The 23025-nt window shown below is 42.1% G+C and overlaps 1 protein-coding gene across 1 annotated transcript; it reads left to right on the top strand.

Moving 5' to 3' along the window:
• The first annotated feature begins 789 nt into the window (after positions 1 to 789).
• On the top strand, positions 790 to 22269 carry stk11ip (serine/threonine kinase 11 interacting protein). The gene is made up of 25 exons (XM_070930624.1): positions 790 to 856; positions 1323 to 1525; positions 1888 to 1962; positions 2117 to 2212; positions 2287 to 2394; positions 2489 to 2560; positions 2669 to 2798; positions 3254 to 3357; positions 3460 to 3549; positions 4101 to 4142; positions 4328 to 4495; positions 4658 to 4739; positions 4947 to 5435; positions 5530 to 5753; positions 5885 to 5995; positions 7063 to 7306; positions 8542 to 8699; positions 8799 to 9051; positions 10567 to 10676; positions 11774 to 11871; positions 13122 to 13300; positions 17718 to 17802; positions 18864 to 18946; positions 20117 to 20343; positions 21017 to 22269. The coding sequence occupies exons 1-25, from the start codon at positions 790 to 792 to the stop codon at positions 21155 to 21157; spliced, it is 3639 nt and encodes a 1212-aa protein (XP_070786725.1). The 3' UTR covers positions 21158 to 22269.
• The last annotated feature ends 756 nt before the right edge of the window (positions 22270 to 23025 follow it).

Here is a 23025-nt window from a genome sequence, read left to right as displayed (position 1 = left end):
TAAGGTATGAATGGTTGGATGGATTCAGTGTCTTTGCTGATTGTAGTGAGGACTCAATCTGACGTTTTTATTTGCCCTCATGTTGTCATATGTTGGGATCCTTGCTAGAGTGCGCCACCCAGTGGTTACCGACAGTAATTCGTCAAAAGCAATACCATCAACCTACTGTGAAAAAGCAGCACAGAAATGTAGAGATTTAGTGGAATTTTTAAATTAAGATTAATAAAGATTGACTAGGAAGTGTTTTTCGAGTAGTTTTGTTAAGTCAGGAAGGGGAAAACACTTTAAAAAAAGGCATTTTACTTATGTTTACTGGTTAGTGAGTATCCTTTTTGGTGTGACGGGGCCGCCGTAGATCCGTTAGGCAGTTTGTCACGTGATGAAAAATTGTCAACATCACTGTGCACTGCACTATGAAACCAACAAATTACAACGGAAACGACTTTTTTCTTCATGTACAAAAATTAACATGTTTTAGTACTGACCCCTTGAAGTAAAACTTTATGTTGGCTATCCATTTTTGGGCTGTCGCTGCACAGGTATGTCGTTTTTAGCTTAGCTACCAGGAAATTGGTTAGCTAGTTTACATTCGCTGAGCTAACGTTAGCTGCAGGAAGAGCACAGTTTTGAATGCTAATGTTAGCCAACGTTGCTGTAAATGCATTGACAGTAACACGAATTATAATAATGTTATATAATGGTTATATATCAGCTGCTTAAGTGGGAACTTTTTACTTTTTTTCTGTTGATATATTGCGCTAACATTATGCCTTGTGTCAACGTTGCAGGATGGCTGTATCTCACAGTGGCCAGTCCTCTCTTGTACAGAGCTTGGCCAAACTCCTCCGAAATGATGGTATGTATCGGTGTGATACACAGACACTTACTATATATAAGTGTAATTATATTACCAAATCCGTTTGGCTCACAAAGGGGTCGTGCCAAGTGTATTAGGGCTGCACAATTCAACCAAAACAACAGCAGGGTGGTCCGTGTCAGTGGGTGTACTGTAGCCTATCCAGATTAACTTTGTGGGAAAGCCTGATATTAAAAAGAGTCTTTGTAATCCTGAAAATGTGGTGTCGCTGTGCTTTGGTCCTGCTTGGATCTTGCTCAGAGATATGTGGTCAGTTATGGATTTATCTCATTTGCACAATTGATAGGTGAATGTAATGAATTCAAAGTGGGTTTGATGTTGATGTCCCCGCCATTCAGTTCAGCATTAAGTGACACCAGCCATTATTATAACAGTCTGGAGCTGTGGATTGAATTTGGCTGCTAGATTCCTAAGAGTTAAATGAATTGTCTCTCCCAACCTCCAGGAGACTTGGTGCTGGATGGCAGCAGCACGCTGACCTTGCCGGCGGCCAGCTTGCAGCAGCTCACCAGGCTGTTTGAACAGTACTTGCTGTCCAGGAGCCAGCAGCATGGGTTCCTTGCGCTGCCCTCCCACCCTGCAGACACTGCTTCCCTGCTACAGCTGCAGTTCCTGTTTGACGTCCTGCAGAAGACCATCTCCCTCAAGGTGAGCTCAGACCTATTTCTGTTATGTTTTGACATGGAAAAAGCCTCCATCTCAATTCTATGGTGGAAAGGTCTCATCAACAACTCCCAAGTAGAGGGAATTTTGTGATTGTTTGATGTTATATTTGTAATATTTGATCGATGCACTGTGGTCAGAATTTTCTTTCTTTGTGACTGACAGCATTTGCATTCAAAAGTCTTTTTATTTCATGAACTTTGATGAGGTTTGTGTTATCCTGGGTCCTTCCTTTACAAGGAAGTGTGAATCGTGGTAACAGTTGCTTACATATCTATTTACTTATATTCCAGATTGAGGTTCCATTTATTACATGTTGTGTGTCTTTTTTTTATTTTTAAATGCAGCTCATCAACCCACCAGGGTCGAGACTTCAGTCTGTGGTGAAAATCTTCCCATTCAAGTCTCTGAAGTGTTTGGAGGTAGAATATGAACCCTGACTACATTCCTTAATTTCTTTCCTCAAGCTCTTTTATTGCACCACTGCTTCTTCCTCAAGTTATATCACTAAACATTTCCTCATCTGTCCTGACAACATGAACATTATATTTTTCTTTTTGTCTCTATTCTTACCAGCTGAAGCGAGTCCCTCCACACTGTCTAGAGGGACTTAGAGGAGTTTACTCCCAGTTGGAGGTCTTTAACTGTTCGAAAAGTCTCAGCTCCCTGGAGGTACTCTCCTTTTTGTAGTAAATTTGTCAGCAAGTGTCAGTGTAGAGTCAAAGTCTGTGTCTGTGTTTTTTTAGGAGCTACTTTCCCTGTGTGGAGGAGACTTGAGCTCCGCACTGCCTTGGCTGGAACTGCACACCCTCAACTTTAGCTACAACTCCATTGTCTGCCTTGACCAGTCACTTGTGAGACAAACATACACACAGATGCATCATTACTGACTTATTAGCTGATGTTATCTTCACCTGACTTCAACCTTCTCTTCTCTTTCTTTAATAGAGTTTACTGAACGTCCTGAAGTCTTTAGATTTAAGCCATAACAAGATTCAGGAGTGTGCTGAATTTCTAAAGGTGTCTGTTTAATTAATTATAATTAAAGATTATGTAAAACACGTTTCCCTCTTTTCCTGCTTGTGACAGCCCCATGTTCTGTCTTATTTCCCCATTGCCTTCTCTCAGCCCTTGAGTGAACTGGAGCACTTGAACCTGGGCTACAACTGCCTGCAGAGGGCGCCAACGCTGGGCCTGAGTGCCAGGGCCAAGCTCCTCACACTCAACCTCAGGAATAATGAACTGGAGACTATAAACGGTGGAGTAGACTGACATAGACAGTCGCAGAGTTTCTTATCTTCTTCTTTAAACACATACAATCAGTTCCTGGTCAGATCGGAGTATTCAGCCGATCCATTCACAGAGCTTAGAGAGGAGGGAGCCAATGAAAAAGCAAACTGATCACCATGCAGCTACACAAACAAAAGACTTTCTCTGACAGTGACCCCCACCTCCTACTGTTTTGCAAGTCCTTGTGTTTGTCTTTATCATCACACAGTGACGCATTAGATAACCTTACACCTGCCTGTTTATCATGTCTGTTTGGAAGGGAGGGGAGAATAACATGATACTCTTTTTAATTAGATATTTGAGCATCACTTTTCTTTTTATTCCATGTACATGTTTTTGTGTGCATGTGATGTTTACACTGTATGTTCTTAATATCATGTCTGAGAGTGTTTTTCTGCATTCCTGTGATGTCTGATCAAACAGGTGTTGAGCAGTTGTCTTCACTCCAGCACTTAGACCTGGCCTACAACCTCCTGTTGGAGCACTCCCAGCTGGCTCCGCTCTCCCTGCTGCACTGCCTCAGCACAGTAAGGAAACGCATAGACACCTACAGAGGCTCCAGTATATAATTTAGTGGACACTTTTATCTTCTTTATGTACATGTGAGAGAGTGTAATATCTGCTTTTAGCTCAACCTGGAAGGCAACCCGCTGTACTTCCAGAAGACCCACCGCAACTGCACCGTCCGACATCTCTCCCCAAAGGCTGCAAACCTTAGAGTGAGTAATAATTATAACTAGACATGTATATCATTTTTCAAACTTGCAGAATGCTGAAGCATAAAAAAAAGTAATAACTCTAAAAGCGTCCTGCGTGGACATTTGTTTTAGACATCAAGGCAGCAGCACAGATGGCATAATAACTGTACAAAACAGCAGCTGAAGACAGAAGCAGATCACATAATGTCCTGGTCTAAACACATGAAATAAAAGTGGGGGAAAATCTCAAGTTTGTGAGAAGCTGTTAAGTTTCCAAAATAGGCTGTGATCTTTAAATATACTGTTACACACATAGCAGCTGTTGACGCATCTGCTTTGCATCAACGAAGGCATTATACTGTATGTCTTGATTTGTCAGAAAGCGCAGCCTCTCCACACACAGAGAACAGCTTCCTGTCTGCCATGTGTGAACGCCAAGGTGTTTCTACATGACTCATACTGACCTGTGGTCTTCTGTCATATAGGGTTGATCAACACTGGAGAATTGACTGAGAAAAATGTGGCATGTCATGTTTGTTTTTTGACATGTTCCTTTTTCTGTTTCTTTCCAGCTCAAACTTGATGGTACGCCGCTGTCCTCATCTGAGTTATCAGTAAGTATCTCAATCAGTATATGGTCATCCCACCGCAGCAAACTGTTGGTTTTAAACTCTTTGGAAAGTCATAGTTATAGATATTACAGTGATAATACATATTTTTATATATATATGTATCGTATTTTCTCTTTTTGGTTAACTGAGTTAATAGTAGTCTGATATTAGAGCTCTCTCTTCTCCAGGTTCTGCCAAAACCAGGCCAGCTGATCGTCCAGGTACAGGCTTTACCTCCAGTTGCCGTGCCACCAGAACGCAGTAACCAGGAAGTGTCCAGTGGTGCTGGGGAGCTTAGTGACAGCATGTCAGTTGGAGAAGTGGGAGGCTCACACATTCAGAGGAAGAAGTCCAGGGTAAGAGAGCTGCTCTAAGCATTTAACATGGTTATGTAGTTTTTCTCTGTAACTAAATCTAAGTCACTTAAATGTTAGAAGAATTTAAAGTCACAAATACTTCTTCTGGATACTCACTGCTGTGGTGTTTTTTTCCCTTTTTCAAACCATTTTGTGTTTCAGAGTAAGGTGAAAGTGCGGAGGGCCAGCATATCTGAGCCCAGTGATACAGATTATGAGCCCAGACTGCGTTCCTCCACACAGAGTGGGTTTTAAAAGCATGGCTGTCCAATGTGATATTTGTGTGATATCATACCAAAGATCTCAATTCACCCCCTCTTCTCCCTGACTTTTATTGTTTTATCCACTTTAACCATACTGCTTGTAATGTTGGTTGGATTAAAGATTAAGTTTATGAATCTGTTAAATAAATATCTAAAACATAGATGTGGATATATTATTTCTCCACTAGGCATTGTTCTTCCCCACCAGCAGGAGATTGAGCGCATGTCCAGCTTCAGAGATCAGCTGGGTGAGGACTGGCTGAGGTACCAACATCATCTAGATGGAGCTTCCCCCTCTACCATCACCACCGCTGTCAACACCATCCAGCCTGCTCCTCAATGGCAACCCCTCCCCAACGGCCTCAACACCACCCCATGTCCATCCACCTGCCTCGGCCATCAGCCGTCTCCACTGTCACTGGAAGTCCCAGATGTCCTCCCCCCGCCACTGCTCTCATCTGAGCCCAGGCTGGAGACATCCGACGCAGATGCAGACCAGGAAACAGAGTCTACCCTACAGTGGCCCGGTCAAAGCTCTCGGCAGACAGAATCCACCTTGGAGGACAGCTTGGTGGACGGCCCAGTGGTGAGCCAGGGAGTGGTAAGCTCACCTGGGCCGAGTCCAGAGTCCCAAAAGTCGGCTCGAGGGGAGGAAGAAGAGGAAGAGGACCTGGGAGGTAGGGTAGTCAAACACAAACACAAGGAGACAAGCATTACTCATAAGGTTTTTATGGTTCTAGTCCTCCTCTGATCTCCTTTTTTTCTTGTTAGTGGACCTGTGTCACCCCCTACTTGTGGGTGTCTTATCTGACAAAGAGGAGGAAGATGGCGAGGGCCAGGGGGAGAGGAGGAGGAGGAGGAGGAGGGAAGTGTTCCTGCGCATCAAACAGGGCCTGGTGCTGGAGGTGGACATGCAGCGCGGCCAGGAGAGATGCCGTCTGGAGCTCGGCAGTCTGGCTCGGGTGGAGACCACAGAGGCTGCCTGGACCCGAGGGGTGAGAGGAGGAAGGGAGGGATGGAGAAAGAGATGGAAGGGTGGGAAATGACTTGTGAGGTTCTGGAGTGGGCATTAATATGTAAAAGTAAAAGGAAAATTGTCAATTTGAGTTTTCTTTCTTTCTCTCAGGAGACAGAAGAGATGCGTCCAGCTGTGGAGCTTCAGTTCGACTACATCAGCAGGGAGAAAAGGAGGAGATGCTACGTCCTGCTTGATGATGACCCACAGCAGGCACTGCGGGTTAATAACACACACACACACACACTCTAGTCTCCTGTTGTTCAGGGAGTATTTGATTCATTTCAGGTTAAATATTGGTGATCTTGTAAAGATAAAAGTAGCTGTATGTATTGTTCTTATTTGTATTATTCTGTTCTAATTTTGAGTAGTTGTATATATGTTGTGTGTAGCGTGAAGAGGGCGACAACTTTCATTTCATTGTGCAACCCTTGAACCTTGACACACAAGTTTACACTCTTGCAAAAGAGTTAGACATAAAAACCCAGAGATTGTCATCTATGCACACATACACACACACGATATGCATGACATACAAGGCACATACAGTGAAGCAAAGCACGTACAAAGTAAATAAGGGCAACACCCACCCACAAGACGTCCTGTACGAGTCTGGTCATGCTCACAGGCTTCCCCATACTCAAGCCCTGTTACCATTGTTTTCAAATGTGACGTCAGCATCCAGCAGCACGCTCTGTACCATGTTTACTACTTTGTTTATGACTTTGGCCCTCTCACATTGTGCAACATCAACTCTGCCAGATTTAATTTTAACAAAGAAAGCAAATACCAATTCCAGGATGTGAGATTTTTTTGAGATTTGTGGTGAGCAGTCAGGGACTCATGAATTACGTTTTATAAACACACATAGCTGAAGTGACAAGTATAAAACCCCAACGAACACCTTCAACTCCATGAACCACAGCTGCTCACAAGACAAGACGGATTATCCTAGTGTGTACAGAAACACTCACACATTATGTCCTTTAGTGCCAACTGTGATGTATCCCGTCAAATTATCCTTGAAGTCTGCTGATTTTTGGCCCTTTGAGAAGCTCGATGTTGCTCCTATAGTTCCTCGTTTGCAGCTGCAAAGTTTTTAACATGCAAATAGCTTATGGTGCATTTTGTACTGTAATATGACATCAGTAGGGAGAAGGGGAAGCTTTCATGTCAGATTTTCTGCACAGACAATAGTCGATTGCCCTCGGTTGCTCAGTTTTGTCTGTGATAAATTGACTTTTTTAAATTGCTCCCAGACTTAAATACTATTACTTTCTGCTGACTAGGCTCTGACTGACGTGTTGTCACATGTGGCGGAGGAAAATCAGCGGCGTGACTCTGAGCTCCGCCCCAGCTGTGTTCGCCTGCAGTGCCTTCGCTGCAGGTCAGAGTTCACCCTTCAGGGAGAGGGCAGTGAGGAGGAAGCGGGGGGGAGAGTGAGGAGGAGAGGAGCAGCAATGCTACCAGAAGGTGTGGAAGAACAGGACGGGGAGGAGCTGACAGAGGCAGAGTGTGATGATGACAGCAAAGGTGAGAAGAAGCAACACAAGACAGACATAGAAGACATGAAGTTGATGCTGATGTTATATGTATATAATGCCTCTTTATGTTAGGGTGTAGCAATCATCAGCTTTTGATCTGTGGTCACTGACCAGATGACCAGAGGCATCTTGAAATTGAATAAAACCTGTGAAAAACACAAATAAAAACAAAGAGCATTTGACAATAATAATGCCCTTAAAGCACAGCTCATAGGTGAAAATGTTGCCTAAGCAACATGATGTTTGGTTTTAGTTCATATCTGAATCTGTAATCATGAGATGTCAAAGACTCCCACAAACACACACCACAGCCTTGACTCTGAAAAGCCTTCTTCTGATTCATCCCTCATACTGAGTCACGCACATGAGATGAGTCATGCTCCGCCTCACGTACTCCAGACCATCCTAAACAATTAAATGCTACGTGCATTTTAACTTTTTCCTCTTTCACACTTGTTCAGTCAATGTCAGCAGGGTCTGTTGTTGAAAGTTGGGGATAAGACACCTGGCACGTTGTCTCATTCATGCAAAAAACTGTTTAATATTTGACGTCAAAGCACTTCATGACTCCTCCTCAGCTATCGGGCTCCCATTGATAGTCTACACATGGCTGCATATTTTCCCAAAACAAACTTTTGGTTTCAGATGGGCTGGAGTGAAGCATCCCAGGAGTTATCTCGTCCCTTTTACTGCCAAGTGGCCCGCTCCGCTGAGTTCCCACCTCTATAATCAGCAGCAGGCAGATAGCACCCTTCGCTCCAGCAGCCACCTCCCTGCCTTCTGACCAAACCTGACATTAAGACCTGCTCCGGCATGCACAGGCTGAGCACAGGCTTTGTTCGACAGATGTTTGGGGGATTTCTTGGAGCCATGCTCTTTTGTTAGTGTGCTTAGTCTGCTCCTCCGATGAAATTTCAGGCAATAAATACCTTTTTCATTCGCGCGTGTCTGAACTAAGATGTTTGTTTGCCTAAATACATGCCCTGCGGACACAAAATAATGCTTCTTCCTCTTGTTAGGAATGGAGGCATGCATATTTCCTGTCAGTTTTCTTGCATTATAGGTAATTTGGTTGTCAGAATCATTAAACTGTCCTGTCAAGTTCTTGAGTAGACATAGACACATGATGATAATATAGTTTTATAGTAACAGATTAACATTTTTGTATTTTTAAATGAAAAAATAAGTTTTTTCTACATTTATACCATGTCCCATATTTTTCAGGAAACTGTAATATTTGTCCAGAATGTGGTAGCGATCATGTGGTCCAGCTGGCCGGCCAATCATCTCCCTACAGCAGCACGCCCATCCGTCGCTCGTCCAGGCCAGACAGGGAGGATGGTCATCTCGATGTCACGCAGAGCACTCAGAGTGCCAATAAGGTCTTTCTCCTCTGTCTGTTTTCCCTTTTGCTGTAATTTATTTCCAAAATTGCTCCACCAGAAACTCATCACTTCCATGTTCCATCTTCATCACAGCAGGATGATTACACTGATGCCAGTATTAGCAGTAGCCCTATCCTTGAAGCTGCCACCACGACAGAAGATCCCACCTTCATCACTGCCCAGGGAAGCTCCTTCTTCATCGGGGAGGGTCAGGGTGATACATCCAGCCTCTCCTACAACACAGAGTGCCAAAGTAAGGAGGATCTGGCTGGGAGCTACCACTACACCCCTACAGGTGCTACACCACCTGAAGTCCAAGCCCAACCTGCAGGAAGACCCACCCCGAATGGTGGGTTTTTAACACTTTTTGAGTGTATCTGCAGGTCTTTGAAAGTGGAAAAGCATTGAATTCACTTTCCTCAAAAAGGCAGTAGAAGGTAAAAAGTTGTTTTCGCTTGGAGGCAGGAAATTGTTCTTCAAAATAAAAGCACTACTCTGGAATGTTTTTTTTGACAAAGTTTACCCACTGGAGACCCATTCAAAATCGACCAAAACAGTTTCTCAGAGCCTCAAGTGATATCCAAAACCAAATATTTTTTTAACTTGCAGTGATATAAAACAAAGAAAAACAACAAATCCTCACATTTTAGAAGCTGGAAGCAACAAACTCACAAGTGAAACGGTTAATGGATTCGATTAATAGACAAATCGTGTTGCAGCACACTTTTTACATCCAAAATAACATTGTGATGTTGGCAGGACTGTTTATTAGAGGAAAGCCCAAACAGCAGTAAAATATAAATGGTATCTTATGACTTGATTTGTATTTTACAGTTCTTATGTTCATTGTAAAACACATGAACTGTGGCATGTGGTGCAAACTGTTTACGTCAGCTTTGTTGCCTTTCCTAAAGATATATTTAAGTCTTAATTGAAAGTGAACAGAGATGGGAAATATTTGGATGTGGATTTGGATGGAATCAGATTGTGTTGCGCAGAAATGTTTCGAAGCGCTGTATCTCTGTGGCAACATCCGATTTCCTTCCACATCTGTCTGCCATTTTTAGATGAACCACATGGTAACTGTGCAACAAGACAGATTGGAATCATTACTGGAAGTGATGGGAGAGGAATGAAAGCCGAAGAGAGGGAGGGCTGAGTCGTAATAATAGCTTTCTGTATATTTTCTTTTTTTGTAATACTGCAGTTTCCCTGCCAATACCATGTAATCTGTCCTTCTGAAACCACAGTCTCACACTGGAGACAACTCATACTCATCCGAATACACTGACACTGAATATAGTGTCTGTTTTTTGGTGACACAGTGCACCCATTGTTGTGGAGCAGAGCCCTCATTGTCTTCTTCCTGAAGAAGTGCTCTGTCTCTAAAGACAAATCAACCTGCGTGTGTGTGTGTGTGTGTGTGTGTGTGTGTGTGCGTGTGCGTGTGCGTGTGCGTGCGTGTGCGTGCGCGTTGTCTGAAGGTTCAAAGGCCTTTTTAATCTCATCTCTGTTTGCACTCTCTTCAAATGACAGACTTTGGGTTTGTTTTGGCCTCCGTAGGTTCGTGCGCTGTCATTTTTGAGTTGCTGTAACTATCAATCAACGTTCAAATAGCCTCCATTGCTGTTCATTGGTGGATTTATTGCTCTTAAATGCCTTTCTGCGTGAGGGCTGTTGGCTAATGCTACAGTCTGCTGTTGTAAAATCTGGAACAGGTTTCATAAAAGCCAAGAAATATGTAAGTCTTCACATTGCTGCCAGGAAACTATGGCTTAACTGTTAATGCAAGATATAATTTGAGGGATAAAGTAGACAAAAAAAAAGGCTTTTTAAGGCTGACCAACTGTCCATGTGCCTGTAGATGATTTGGACCTGCTGTCCGAGGACTACGAGGCGGTGGACCATCGGCTACAGCTTTTCCTGGATGTGGAGGTCTTCGAGGAGGAAGAGGAGCTTCACTCTTTCCTCAAGGTGTGTAAGAGTGTAAATGTCAAACTATTCCTTTACAGTTTGGAAGAAAAATGTAGTTATTTTTTATGAACGCTCAAAACTCAGGGCCGTGTTGGATCAGGTTTGTCATACAGTACTGTCATTTTACTATGACTGTCATCACATTTAGTTTTAAAAGTTGCTGAAGTCTGATTGGTGCATGGAAATAAGTGACGTCACCTTTTTTCCAACTGAGCCCTGCTTTATTATATAAACCAGCAAGAAAGCAAGGTCAAAAACAAAAATTCACTGTTAATAATAATAATGTGTTCCTGTAGGACTCCGTCGCTCACAGTAAGAAGCAGGTTTTCAGGGCCTTTAAACCTTCACTGGAACTAATGTTAAGGCAGGAAACAGTATTATTGCCAGACTATAAGCAGAATTTTGCCAGTGACGGCGGCCTGTGACTGATTGCTCAAATTTAGCAATACAATGTTTTTATGTTGCTGTTATTGTTTCTTTTGTGATTGCGGTTTTAAAAAGTCCTCAAACGAAACTCCCTGACGGCTAAAAGATTCCAGCTTAATGGGTGGTGACAACTTTAAGACCTACAGCACTTCAGTTGCGGTTTCATCTCAGTCAGCCAAGATGAGCGCAGTCAGTAAATCTCCCAGGAGCCCATTCAACCCCCAATATTCTTCTTTTTGTAGCTTCTTTGCCTAGCTTCGTGACCCCCCGCTGTCACTCAGCGTTCTCCGAGACCTCATTAATATGCAATGCATCCTGGGAGCTCTTCAACTCAGCAGGCTATTGCTTTTCTCTGTCAGACACCTGGACGAGGAGCAAAGAGCGGAACAGGACAGAGCAAACCACAGCTGGAAACAGGAGGTCCCGCTCCATTCATCTTAGTTGTGTTTATTTATCCAGTGACAGGGGCTGCTCGCTGTTTCACTTGTGCTTTTACTTCATGTGTTGTCTTAGAGGAAATTAAGCAAGCCTTTGGTATAGAGAAACTGTCAGCTGAGAATGTGGTCGTTAATGGTATTGAATTCATGAATTGAACAGTATTGAATTCGTAGCCCTGTGATGCTCATTATTACGCTGTAACAGACAGTATCTCGTTCTGTGTGTGCCTTCAGATGTCTGCTGTCAAATTTGGGGAGCCCGGGGAGGTTCCCTCTCTGTTGGTGGTGTCAAACCAGCGAATCTATTTCTTGGAAATGACATCAGAAACCCAGTGAGTAGAGCAACTTTACAGGATACAGAATGATTCTCTTTTTTTATTAATAAGAAATACCTAATTACATGAGTGCACAGATCAATTTTGAATTGCTGACACTGCATATATTATATATTTTTTGCATTCATTGTGTGTGTATGTAATATTTATGTATGAATTTTGTGTTTTAAAGGAAAGGAAAAAGAAAATATGCAGTAAAAAGTTTAAAATCACAAAATTGTCTCAGTGGGCTTTAATAAAAAAGCATCTTCTATCCGTAGACCCTCGATTTGTATCAGGAAAACCTCACCAAATAACCCTGTAATGGGGAAATGGACGAACAGACATGCAGTGCAATAGGTGCCACATATATAGAGTAAACTGAAGTGAATAAAGTACCTAACGTGTAATATTAAGTAAAGATTAAGTATAATAAGTTTAAGGGTTTCAGGGACAGTGGAAAATTGTTGTAATATGATGTCAAGCAACTTGGAGGTGGACCTCGACCACAAAAGGTTTTGTGCACTACCAAAAAGGTAAAATAAATGAAAGGTTAAGTTTAAGTATGACTCTTAAAGATAACTTTAAAGCAAAGTCAGTGAGATGTTGACGCAACACATTCCAGTTTATCAGAAGAGTAATCAAATCCTGCTGGTGTGGACAGTGATTCAAAAGAGGGCGCCACACTGCAGTTAACAATTATGACTTTTAATGCTGGTGTGTAGTTCCACACCCTCCGTTTAGGATGTGGATTATATTGCATAACCTGCCCAGGTTTCTGGGTCACATCTTGAGAACACATTGACCTCGCAGTGTCTGTGGACTGTGGAGTCTTTTCTCCTTCTGCTAGTTTTAGCCCCTTTATTGTTTTTTTTCTCTCTACCGTCAAATAAACGAAAAGGTTTTTCTTCTCTCATCCAAACAAGATCTGTTGCTCTCAGACTTGAGCCCATGCTGTGACTACAAAGTTATTGTACTACAAAGTTATTGTGATCTAGACTATAGGAGCTGACTTCTCTTGTTCTTGGCACTGTGCAAGAAACCAAACTATTTTGACCTTTTATCTTAATCCTTGAAAAATGAGGTACTGCATGAGTTATTACCCTGATTGTACTGAGTAAACTTTGGCTTTAACAAACACTTTTTAAAGTGTTGTTCTGGCAGTCACACCTCCAAGTGTGAGAGATCAAGTAAACCATTTAATCCATCTCACCGTGACAGTACATTTTCTGCACTTTGTGATGCCTGATGTCGTTTCCTCCCAGCAGAGGCCAGCTTTCTGATTGGCTACAGAAGAGGGACAGCCACCCAATCATGGAGCTCAGCTACCTGGAGGTGGGGCTAGGCTCTCAGAGCATCCACATGGAGTTTGGAGACGGGGGCGTGGCCTACACTCTCCTAGTGAGGGACAGTTCACGCTGCAAACGCTTCTTTGGCCTCTTGACAGGTAAAAAGAAACGCTGCCAAGTGCAAGCAAAGTGGAAAGTTGTTTCTGTTTAATGTATGGAAAAACACATAAAAGGACGTTTTATTTTCTGAATATAGTCTAAGGCTGTACTTACTGGTTACACTGGTTTCCTCGTGGTGCTTTGAGAGTACTGTTAGATCCTTGAGGCATGTATTAGAACAACATGTTCCTCTCACTGGCATTGTGCCACAGAAACCCAACCTACTCCCCTCACAAACTAATGCTATACCATATGTGATGCGAATTTCTGCCCCGTCCCCCTCGCTGGTGGGTTCACGCAGACTGAGCACATCCTGCCCAGACCAACTTGTCTGCAAGGGAGGACCAGCAACTGAGAGGAAAACCTTTTATTAGACGGGGGCTCCTGCTCGGGCCTGGAATGTCTGGAAAAATATGGAAAATGAATTTGACAGTTTCCAGCCCCTAAACGTGTGGAGAAAACAGGAAAACATCTTGGCACGTGTGGAAAAGTATTGCTGCTCCGTTCTAATTTGTAACAGAGATTGTGACGTATGAAGGTATTTTCCCGTAATTACCGTTTCATATTACCCATTTTCTGCGTACAAAATACTGAATATGAGCAAGAAAACTTCAAATTCAGTCAACAGACATGCTGATTAGAAGAGTAGCCTCACTTTTTCCACAACTCTCTGCCTTCAGCTGCTGTCTGATGCTGTCACTCATACACAATCAAGCGAGAATACATGGAAGTACATGGAAAGTGTTGTTTCATACATTATCGTCCAGCATCTCTTACAGTTTTCTTTTTAAAAGTTTTTTTTAGTTCATTTTCCTTTATGTAACCAGGTAAAGGTCTTGTTAAGATTAAAATCTCTTTTTGAAAAGAGACACGGCCAAGAAAGCAGCATAGAAGACATTGTTGTAACATAAATATAACAACAAATACAATAACTGTCACACATAGTAGTATAGTAGTAGTAGTAGTATAGACAATGTACAGTTAAGATGGATAAACAGGTGTGAGTTTCCAAAACTACCAATATGAAGTAAAACACAATCATTAATATAATACTTAAATTGAATAAAAGTAAGTTTCAAGTCCCTCTGTACTTTGTTCCAGGAGGAAGGGTCTTTTTTTTTAATATGTTGCGTCTTCCTTTGGTTAGCTAGTGAATTAATACAGGAGAAAGTAAAATTTTAGCATCACTCAGAAACATGTGGGTATTGATGAACGTATCCCCGAAGTCAGACGGTCCTGCGTCAAATGACATTTTAGATTGAAGACATTTCCCACATTTTCCAACACAAACATTTCTTTCTTTTTATCTCTCTCCTTCTTCCTCCAGCTTTCCCTCTGTCCCCTCAGAGCTTTTTTTCTTTCTGTCTACATTTATAAACAGCTCATTTAGTGTGTTGTATTCTCCGTGGCTAAAAATGATTCCAGATTGCTTTCAGTAAGACCACAGAGATTGTCCAAGACCGAGCAGACAAGTGAAAAACATGAATCGTGGTTTGCTGTAACCTTCCAGGTGCATCCTACCATCCTACCATGCCTGAAAATCTGATGTTTCCGTGGATATCAGCGTTTAAGTGCCAAATATCTACACATAAAGTTTACAATGTGTTTATATATTTCTTTTGATCCTTAAAGACAAAGATAACTAAGTTGCTATTATGGCAAACCCTCTCTTCCTAATGCCAAATTAACCCCCAAAACAGCTGTTGGAATATTCTGTCAGAAGAAGTACGGAAAAGCTTAACCATAACAAACCCCGTCTATCGTCCAAGCTGGCTCCCATCATGTGGACAAAGTTGAAAACCACAAGTGGAATGACGAAGGACTCGCTGGCTGGAAGAGAGAGAAAGGATGTGGTTGTAACTGGGACAGTTTTGTGGAGCCCAGAAACTAACCAAGTCTCACACAACATTATTGAAAATGAGAGATAACACGAGACGGAGGCGAAAGCAAGTCTGATCTTCTGTTTGTGTTGGCCGCTTGTTGTCTCTCACAGAGAGGAATTTGTCAGTTTTCATTGTTGAAGATTTGGTAAGAGTGATGGATGCGTTACACCAACGTGTGTGTACAGTTTTCCGTAGTAGCGAGAGAGAACATGGTTTAGGGTGAAATGCACCTTTAGCTGTTTTGGAAACTGGAAATTGAAAATCTAAGCTTTAGCTATTTCACACCGTCCTCTCTCGGCTGTCCAACATATCAAACTGATTTCATGTGAAAATCAATCGTTGGTGTTGATGGTGGAGGCAGCCAAAGAGTCTGGGACTGAAACGAGAGGAAGCAGGAGTATTGACACAGACCAGAGCACCAACCAAAGTCCGTCAGCGGCACACTTGGTCCTCAACGCGCTCAGCCCGTCACCTTTGCTTTCTCGTGATTGCGATCTTGGATGGCACCTCGCTAAAACTGTCCATGTTAACACGTCATTTAACGTTTTGGTTAGTCTTCTCCTCAACACGTGTAAATGTTCCGCCAACAATGTGGGAGAAATGTTCGTGAAAGCGATCGAGCCATCTGTCATTTGAAGGTGAAATCATTGCTGGCTTCTTACTGAACATTTTACTTTCAAAAAGAAAAGATTACAAGACTTTTTTTGTATTTAAAAACATCTGCGACATGACTGACAACGGGGCAAGAATGTTACCTTTTTCATCCAACAGCAACACTGTTTGATGAACATAACAATCACACAAGTTTTAGACAAGAAATTTAATTCTTTAGTCATGTTCCCATCTCATAAGACTGATTATTGAACTTTTTGAGTACAGACCGAAACTGTTTCAAACTGTCAAGTGCTGGAAGCTGGCATTGACTGCTTGGTGAGATTAATAGTCTGGTTTACTTATATTCTTTGATCAGGAAGACATTGTCTGGCTGCGTTTTGTTAAGATAAAATTAAACACTGATGCATTTGATGATGCTGGAAATAGCAAAAATGTTTTCGTGGACAAATCTTTGGTCAGATGGTTCTGGTTTAAATCATCATCTTGCACATTTTAGGCACTATATTAGTCAGGCACAGTCCTCGTATGGTTGTGTTGTGTTAAGACAAAATTAAAGACTGATGTACTGATTATTGTATTATTGATTTGTAGACAATTCTTTGATCAGTAGTTCTTTTTTAAATCATCATTTTGCAAACTGTAGACAGTATTTTAGTCCTTTTGGGCATCAAAATCTGTAAACTTTGTATGATAGCCAGCCAGACTAAATCATTTAATCACTTTTAGAGGCTCGAAGAAAAAAATGTCATGGGGGTCTCTAACCCACGAAGGGGCAACTACTGAATCTGTGTGTCAGATAAGTCATGTCTGTCTGTCGAGACATAAAAGCAGAGTTCAACTTTAGTTTAATTCAGCCTCCAGCAGGGCAGATGTGTGAATAGCAGAGCGCAGAAACAAACATGGACGTCTTACAACAAATAGACACACTTCTGGGAATACAGGATGTGGCATAATGATATTGATGAGACCCCCTTTCTTCATCGCTGTCCTCTTTTGTCCCCGCTCCTCCTCAGTGTCCCTTTAAATCCTCCTGAAGTCCATCCATTCAGACTTGACTGTGAAGCCGCGCTGCAGATATCCTCTCTGCCCTGCATTGTTGTCACACTCAATGACACGCTACAATTCATGAATGCGAGCGTGACCCAGCGCATTATGTTCCCAACATTTTCTCACCCACTGATTCTATGGAGCTGAAATCTTACACCTGCAACTAGAGACCTTTTGGCTTTCTTACGGTCGCTACAATAACAGAAGAAGAAGTCTCAGATTGAGTTTGGCCTTTGTTCTCTTTCCATGAATATTTGGGTGTGACATTTTTAGGCTACTGTACCTCTTCTGGGTCCTTTACAAGTTGTTTTCTCTGACTCTATAGTTTTTCATTTACATGTTTCCATTACTGCAATTTGCCACATTGATAAATGTTTGACCCGCAAAAATCTGTTAACTGTGAAAACTATGACTATCGATTCCAAAAAGCCAATACGTGCATCCAGAGATGCTTCCATAATGAGTCTTTTTGATATCTGTTGACCTGTTTTTATGATTCTAAGATGAATTGTTTGTCTGTAAATGTCAAAAATAGTGAAAGATAACCATCACAACTTCTCCAAAGCCCAAGTTGAAATCTTCAAATTGCTATTTTTGTTCTAAGTCTAAAACCCAAAGATATGCAATTTATAATTATATAAAGCTGAGAAAACCCACCAGTTCCAGTCCTGGAAACATCAAATGTTTATTTAAAAATTAAATTATAATCAAGATTGCTGGTGATTAAGTGCTGAGTGAAGGGCAACTGGACTTCACTTGTTATTCATTTGAGTGAGGGAAAACATCTTCAAGTTGCCTTTTAGCATTTCTAGATATACCATCGCCTGGATGACTTCACAGACAATTGCTGTCTTTCTTGTTGTTTCTTCAGGAATTGTGCGTGAGATGGCTCACAAATCAGACAGCAAGCTGAAGTCCATCTCTACCACGAGACTCAACCCTCAGCACCATCTCTGGTACGCTCCACACAGCTGCTTCTATACACCTAGTTTGTCGAGGGAAGTAACCACTGGATGCAGTGAGAAAATGTTTGTTTATATGCTGAAAGATGTGGTCTAATGGTCTAATGGCACATTTGTATGTGGTTGGGAGGTGTAAGTTAAAGGAAGTCATGGCTGCAGAACTCTGCACATTTCTGACACATCTTTAGTTGATTACAATCAGCTCCTTTTAGACTTTATTTTGTAAAACTGCACCACTAAATTAGCCGGTAAACCACATCTTAATTTGTAACATGTGTTGCGCTACAAATCCCGAACCCTGTCATGTCGTGTCACCTCCAGTAGTTTTTCTCCCCAAAAACAGAAGATAGCAGTTCTCTCTTGGTTCTCACTGCAAAGGAATGTGGTTATCTTAATGAAAGCATTATTTCAGAGAAGAAAATGGCTAACATTTCTCACGAACGAGTGCAAAATGGGCAAAAAAACCTGCTGTGAATAATCAAACATTTCAATTATACAGACACAGTGTGTATGCCTTCGTAGCAGTTTGGACAACCTGGCAAACATGCTTCATCCAACTGGCAGAAGTCAAATAAATAAATGTTTCTTTAGCTTGGATTAGGAAATGAAAAAGGGTGCGTTCTCTGTGACATACGTCAAGACTTTATCATGAAGAGTAGGGCAGTGTATCCAGGTATCGTTTGTCCTCGGGCAACACGCTCCACCGCTCAATAATCCGAAAAATAAAAACAAATCAAAGCAGCCCCTTCATGTGTTGCGAGGCAGCTAACCACAGTCTCAGAACACACTTCCAGTGTTTTTGCAATCCAAGCCCTGTCAGCTATTATTATGTCAATTATCCCCTTTGCTTCACAGTTACTGTGAAATTCACCCGGTGATGTTGAAGTGCTTCCATGTGAGGCAGCTTGGTAGCACCTGCAAGCCGCACTCTCTTATCTGTATTTCAAAAGCAGAGTCTGTGCTTTTAACTATACGGCTCCCTGTGTGGGTGTGATAGGAGAGTTTTATACAAATATACATACATGTAATATGACTCATTTCTTTTTATCTGTCAGGCCTCTCGTGTGCGAAGACATCCAGGCAGATGTGGAGGACGGCCAGCTGCAGTTTTTCTACATTCTGGCTTTTGTCCTGCAAGGTGACACATTCACTCATTCTGCAGAACAACTTAATTATGCATCCCGTGTTTCTTTTGCCAAATATATCTCTCATGTCAGGAGAGGGATCTGCTTTCACCCGCGTCCTTATTGAGTCTTGTTTTCTACATGTTGACTTGTTACAAGAAAGATTTCAAGACTCGGCATGTCATGTATAATGACTTGCAAAGAGCAGTGCTGTCAATGCTAATTACTTAATATGACGCTGCTGTCTCCTTCCTATCTGTATTTACACTGGTGCTGCTTATGTATAAGTGCAACTAAACATGTTTATTATTTTTATGAGGGTCATTTAGCTTACAGTCTGGAGAAAACGTCAATCATAAACATTCATTTTAACCCGCAGGAAGAAAGCCAAGTGTCCCTCATAATATTCCTGCGATGCTAGAAATATAAAAGAGAAGTGCCAGGAAAATATGCTAAAAGGGAGAAATAATAACGAAATGGATTTAAAGATTTAATTTCCTTCAAGATAAAGCAGAATTATGGCAGGAAGAGGGAAATGTGATGTGATTTGTGGGGAGCAGCCGATGTGAGGCGCCTGTCAAAGATTATCTGAACAACCTTGGCAATGAGGCAAATCTGTTGGTTTAAGTGGACTGAGTGACGGCCGACTGTATTTGTATGTATGTGGTCCGTACATGTGTGCCGGTGCTACAAGATGCCTCGCTGTCTGTGCGTCAGCACACACATTTAAAGCCAAGGTAGCTGCAGGCTACACACAGCTGTGCACGTCTGTGGAATTTCAAGGGCCATCATTTTAGCATGCCTAGATCTGCCTTTTCCCTCAGTGTGCTCCTCTGAAGACGGAGCTTTCTGACATGAAATATAATGCCAAAACTCATCTTTGTAGCAGAAAGGCACTTTTTATAGCTGTTTAAGTCGATGACCCGTGACTATTACCTGGAGTGATAAATCAAAGGCTGAAATCTCCACTCGAAAACTGCTTTATTTTTAGCAAGAGAGCAAAGTTCACTCACCATGGGGCTGGAAACAGTGATGCTATAATACTTTACAACAGTTACAGTGAAAATGAACTGACTACAAGGTTTTCTGTCAAGTTGTCAACATAAAGCCAGGATAAAGGAGGAAACATCACATCAACATTTAAATGATGTTTAACTGCTCATATTTTCATGTTTTTCTTTCAGAGGATATCTGGACGCCGCTGACAGTCCTGGCAACCCGGGAAACGCTGTATCTGCTCAAAGAGGATCACCAGTGGAGGAAAAACTCGAACGACCTGACAGTGAATGAAAACAAAGAAGCAAGCAGCGGCAGCGTCACCATTTTAGAAACGCTGCCAATCAGCTGCGTGAGCTCAGTCCACCTGCGGCCTTCAGATCAGCGCAGGATGGATATTAAGCTTTACGATGAGGTTAGTGTGCAACAGATTCTTCAAATACGCTTTGAGGTCATTGTCCTCCCTTGGCTTCTTCTGCTGGACTACAAAATGCTTCCACTTCTTCAACAGGAAGACCGAAAAAGAATTAATAGATTTGATTCCAGACAGGAGCCCTTTTTGCATATTCCCCTGATAAAGACAGCACATGCTTATGATATTTAGTATTTAGGGAATTCTGTTTGCTCAGCGCGGGATGTGTATGTCATCCCATCATCTTCCTCTCTATTCCGTCATGTCTTTGCCTCAGCTGTGAGCTCCTGAATGAAAGTGTAAAAACAGGTATTTTTAGAGCCATGTTTGGTTGATTTGTCCCACATGTGTGTACAGTCATTACAGTAGAACACTGAGCTGACTGATTCCTCCATTTGTTCCTGTCTGCAAAACAAGGCCGCACCATTTGTTTACTTCTGGCCACGAAGAAGAATATCCCTGAACACGATCAAGTTGTGTTTGATGTTACAATCAGTGTGTGCACTGAGAGCTGCAAAACGCATATTTTTAATAATTGTTACAGCTGTAATATCAGTTTCGATCCATGCAAACAATCCGCCTGCTTGCAGTTGGTCGTATTTGTTGTCAAGTTGAATCTTCTTGTGATTAACTGCTTTGATTTTCATAGTTTCTCACGTTGTGTTTTCTCCTGCAGACTGTGAAACAGGAGAAGACGTGGTGTGTGCGCTCGGAGAGCACTGAGCTCCTCCAGGGTCTGCTGGCCTGGGTCAGAGCACAGTGGGAGGCCATGTTCGGAGTAAAACTGCACACAAGCCTGCAAGACAAAGCAGCATAATGGGGGAGGGCATGAAAAAAGTTAGACTATGTGTGTGTGCTCCTGTGAGCTTGAATCTGCGTGTTGGTACTGGGAAATGTTTAGTGAGCGTGAGCGAGTTTGTCTTTGTTTTCTCTCTACACAGTCTGCACTCAGTCTGCTCCCATTATGCTTGTTGCTTTCATCGTCTCATAAGCCAAGAACTTGGAAATGATTGCACTCATTCATGTGGTACGCAAGCCTGTAAAAGCACCAGTTGCATAATTTTTCCCTCCAGATACCATCCCACTGAACCTTTCTACAGCTGAAATGGAGTGTGCCTTGTTTTGTCAGCAGCGGCCATGTTTTCCTGTTGAAATGCACCTTAATGCATCTCATCGTGTTCTTCAATCACTATAGCATTGAGCTGATACGCAGCGGATCTGGGTTTTGGGAAATAAGAGAGCATTAAATTGGGAAGAAGACATTTTCAGAGGGGTAATGCAAGGAGCTGAACCTATGTCCACCCCCCTCTCGTTAAGCTGGACAGAGTCCGTCCTCGCGGCCTTAGGGTGCAGTGAGTTGTGACATCACGCGCTCAACACGAGGCTGGAGGTGCTTCTGAAAGGCCAAAGCTCAAGACACTGTCATCGAGGGTCACCTCACACACCCCCCCCAATTAAATAGGGTCTCATGATGTGTTATGTGGACGGAAAAGATACCAGAAGTGCAAATCTGCAGAGATTCTGTGAACTTCTCAAAGGCAAACAGTAGTTGTTTTCCTTAAAACTTGGGAACAGATGTTTGTTTTGTTCATTTATAACGGGGTGTTTTTTGTTTATTGTCTATTTTAGAAACTGTTAGGCACTGTGCAGTGGATCTCCATCACTGAGTAACTAAATCTGTGTTTATTTAGTTTACATGGTTTATAATGTAATCCAGAACTGCTGCAGTTGTACATATTCTCATCATGCACAGATGCAGGAATGATCAAACTCAACTGAGCACTGTTAGTTTAGCTTAACCAGTATAACTTAATTTATTTCTTTGTTAGTATTTTTTCGTTATGGGTTCGTGCATAAAAGTATTTTATTTTTATATAAATACGAAGAAGAAAATCTGATGTATGATGTGTATAATTGAATATAAAAGTAATGTGGTCAATTGTGTTTTTTGTGTGGCCTCTTCCTACGACTTAACCAGAGATTTCAGAGTTAATCTATTTAATTTCTCTGTCGGCAGATTTATGTCTGCGTCTGATAATGTTCTAATTATAGTTTGGATCACCTGAAGACGTCAAAATACCACCCGAAGAGAGTCATCAGCAGCTCATCAGGGCTGGAGAAAATGACTCGTCTGTGTTCAGTGACGGGCAATAAATTATCTCTGGCAAGCATGTTTGACACTAATGGTGTCGATCACCCAGTTATGAGACTGTAGTCAAGGAGATTCTCTCCAAAAGGGTGCTAAATGTTCAAGATAATGGCTAAACCAAACCAAACATAGCTGGAAACCTCTGAATGACTTAGTTTGAACAGCTCCCGCAGCTCACTTTTACTTATTGTTTGATTCCTTCATTGGAGCTTAATAAAAGCCTGTAGAGCTGCTGTCTTCACTAGACTTGTGCTGTATTGGGTCAGCTTAATCACTTCATTATTTCTGGCTCTAGTTGAAAGCAGCAGCAGTGGAGGAATGCTAAAAAGCTGCAGAAGAAGTCCTGGATGTTTGATTATTGGATCAAACTTGTGGCCTTTTGGTTACACGCCGTTCTTTTTGCCACTCGACGCCAAACTGCCAATCTCCCCCCTCTAAGCGAATCTCAGTTTGAGTCCAGGCTCAGCTGTGTAAAGGTATGTTAACCAATTTCACAGTGTAAATATTTCTTTAGTCACTGGAGCTGTACATGTGCG

This window comes from Enoplosus armatus, chromosome 24 (assembly GCF_043641665.1).
Source record: "Enoplosus armatus isolate fEnoArm2 chromosome 24, fEnoArm2.hap1, whole genome shotgun sequence".
NCBI classification, from domain to species: Eukaryota; Metazoa; Chordata; class Actinopteri; order Centrarchiformes; family Enoplosidae; genus Enoplosus; species Enoplosus armatus.
The sequence above is the reverse complement of the archived record's forward strand: the minus strand, read 5'-3'. Positions and strand labels throughout refer to the sequence as shown.

Bases quoted from the DNA above. Each gene is read 5' to 3' on its own strand.
- stk11ip (XM_070930624.1), top strand. From the start codon at position 790: ATGGCTGTATCTCACAGTGGCCAGTCCTCTCTTGTACAGAGCTTGGCC. The intron at 857-1,322 runs GTATGTATCGGT...CCCAACCTCCAG, and splicing joins CAAACTCCTCCGAAATGATG to GAGACTTGGTGCTGGATGGC. The intron at 1,526-1,887 runs GTGAGCTCAGAC...TTTTAAATGCAG, and splicing joins AGAAGACCATCTCCCTCAAG to CTCATCAACCCACCAGGGTC.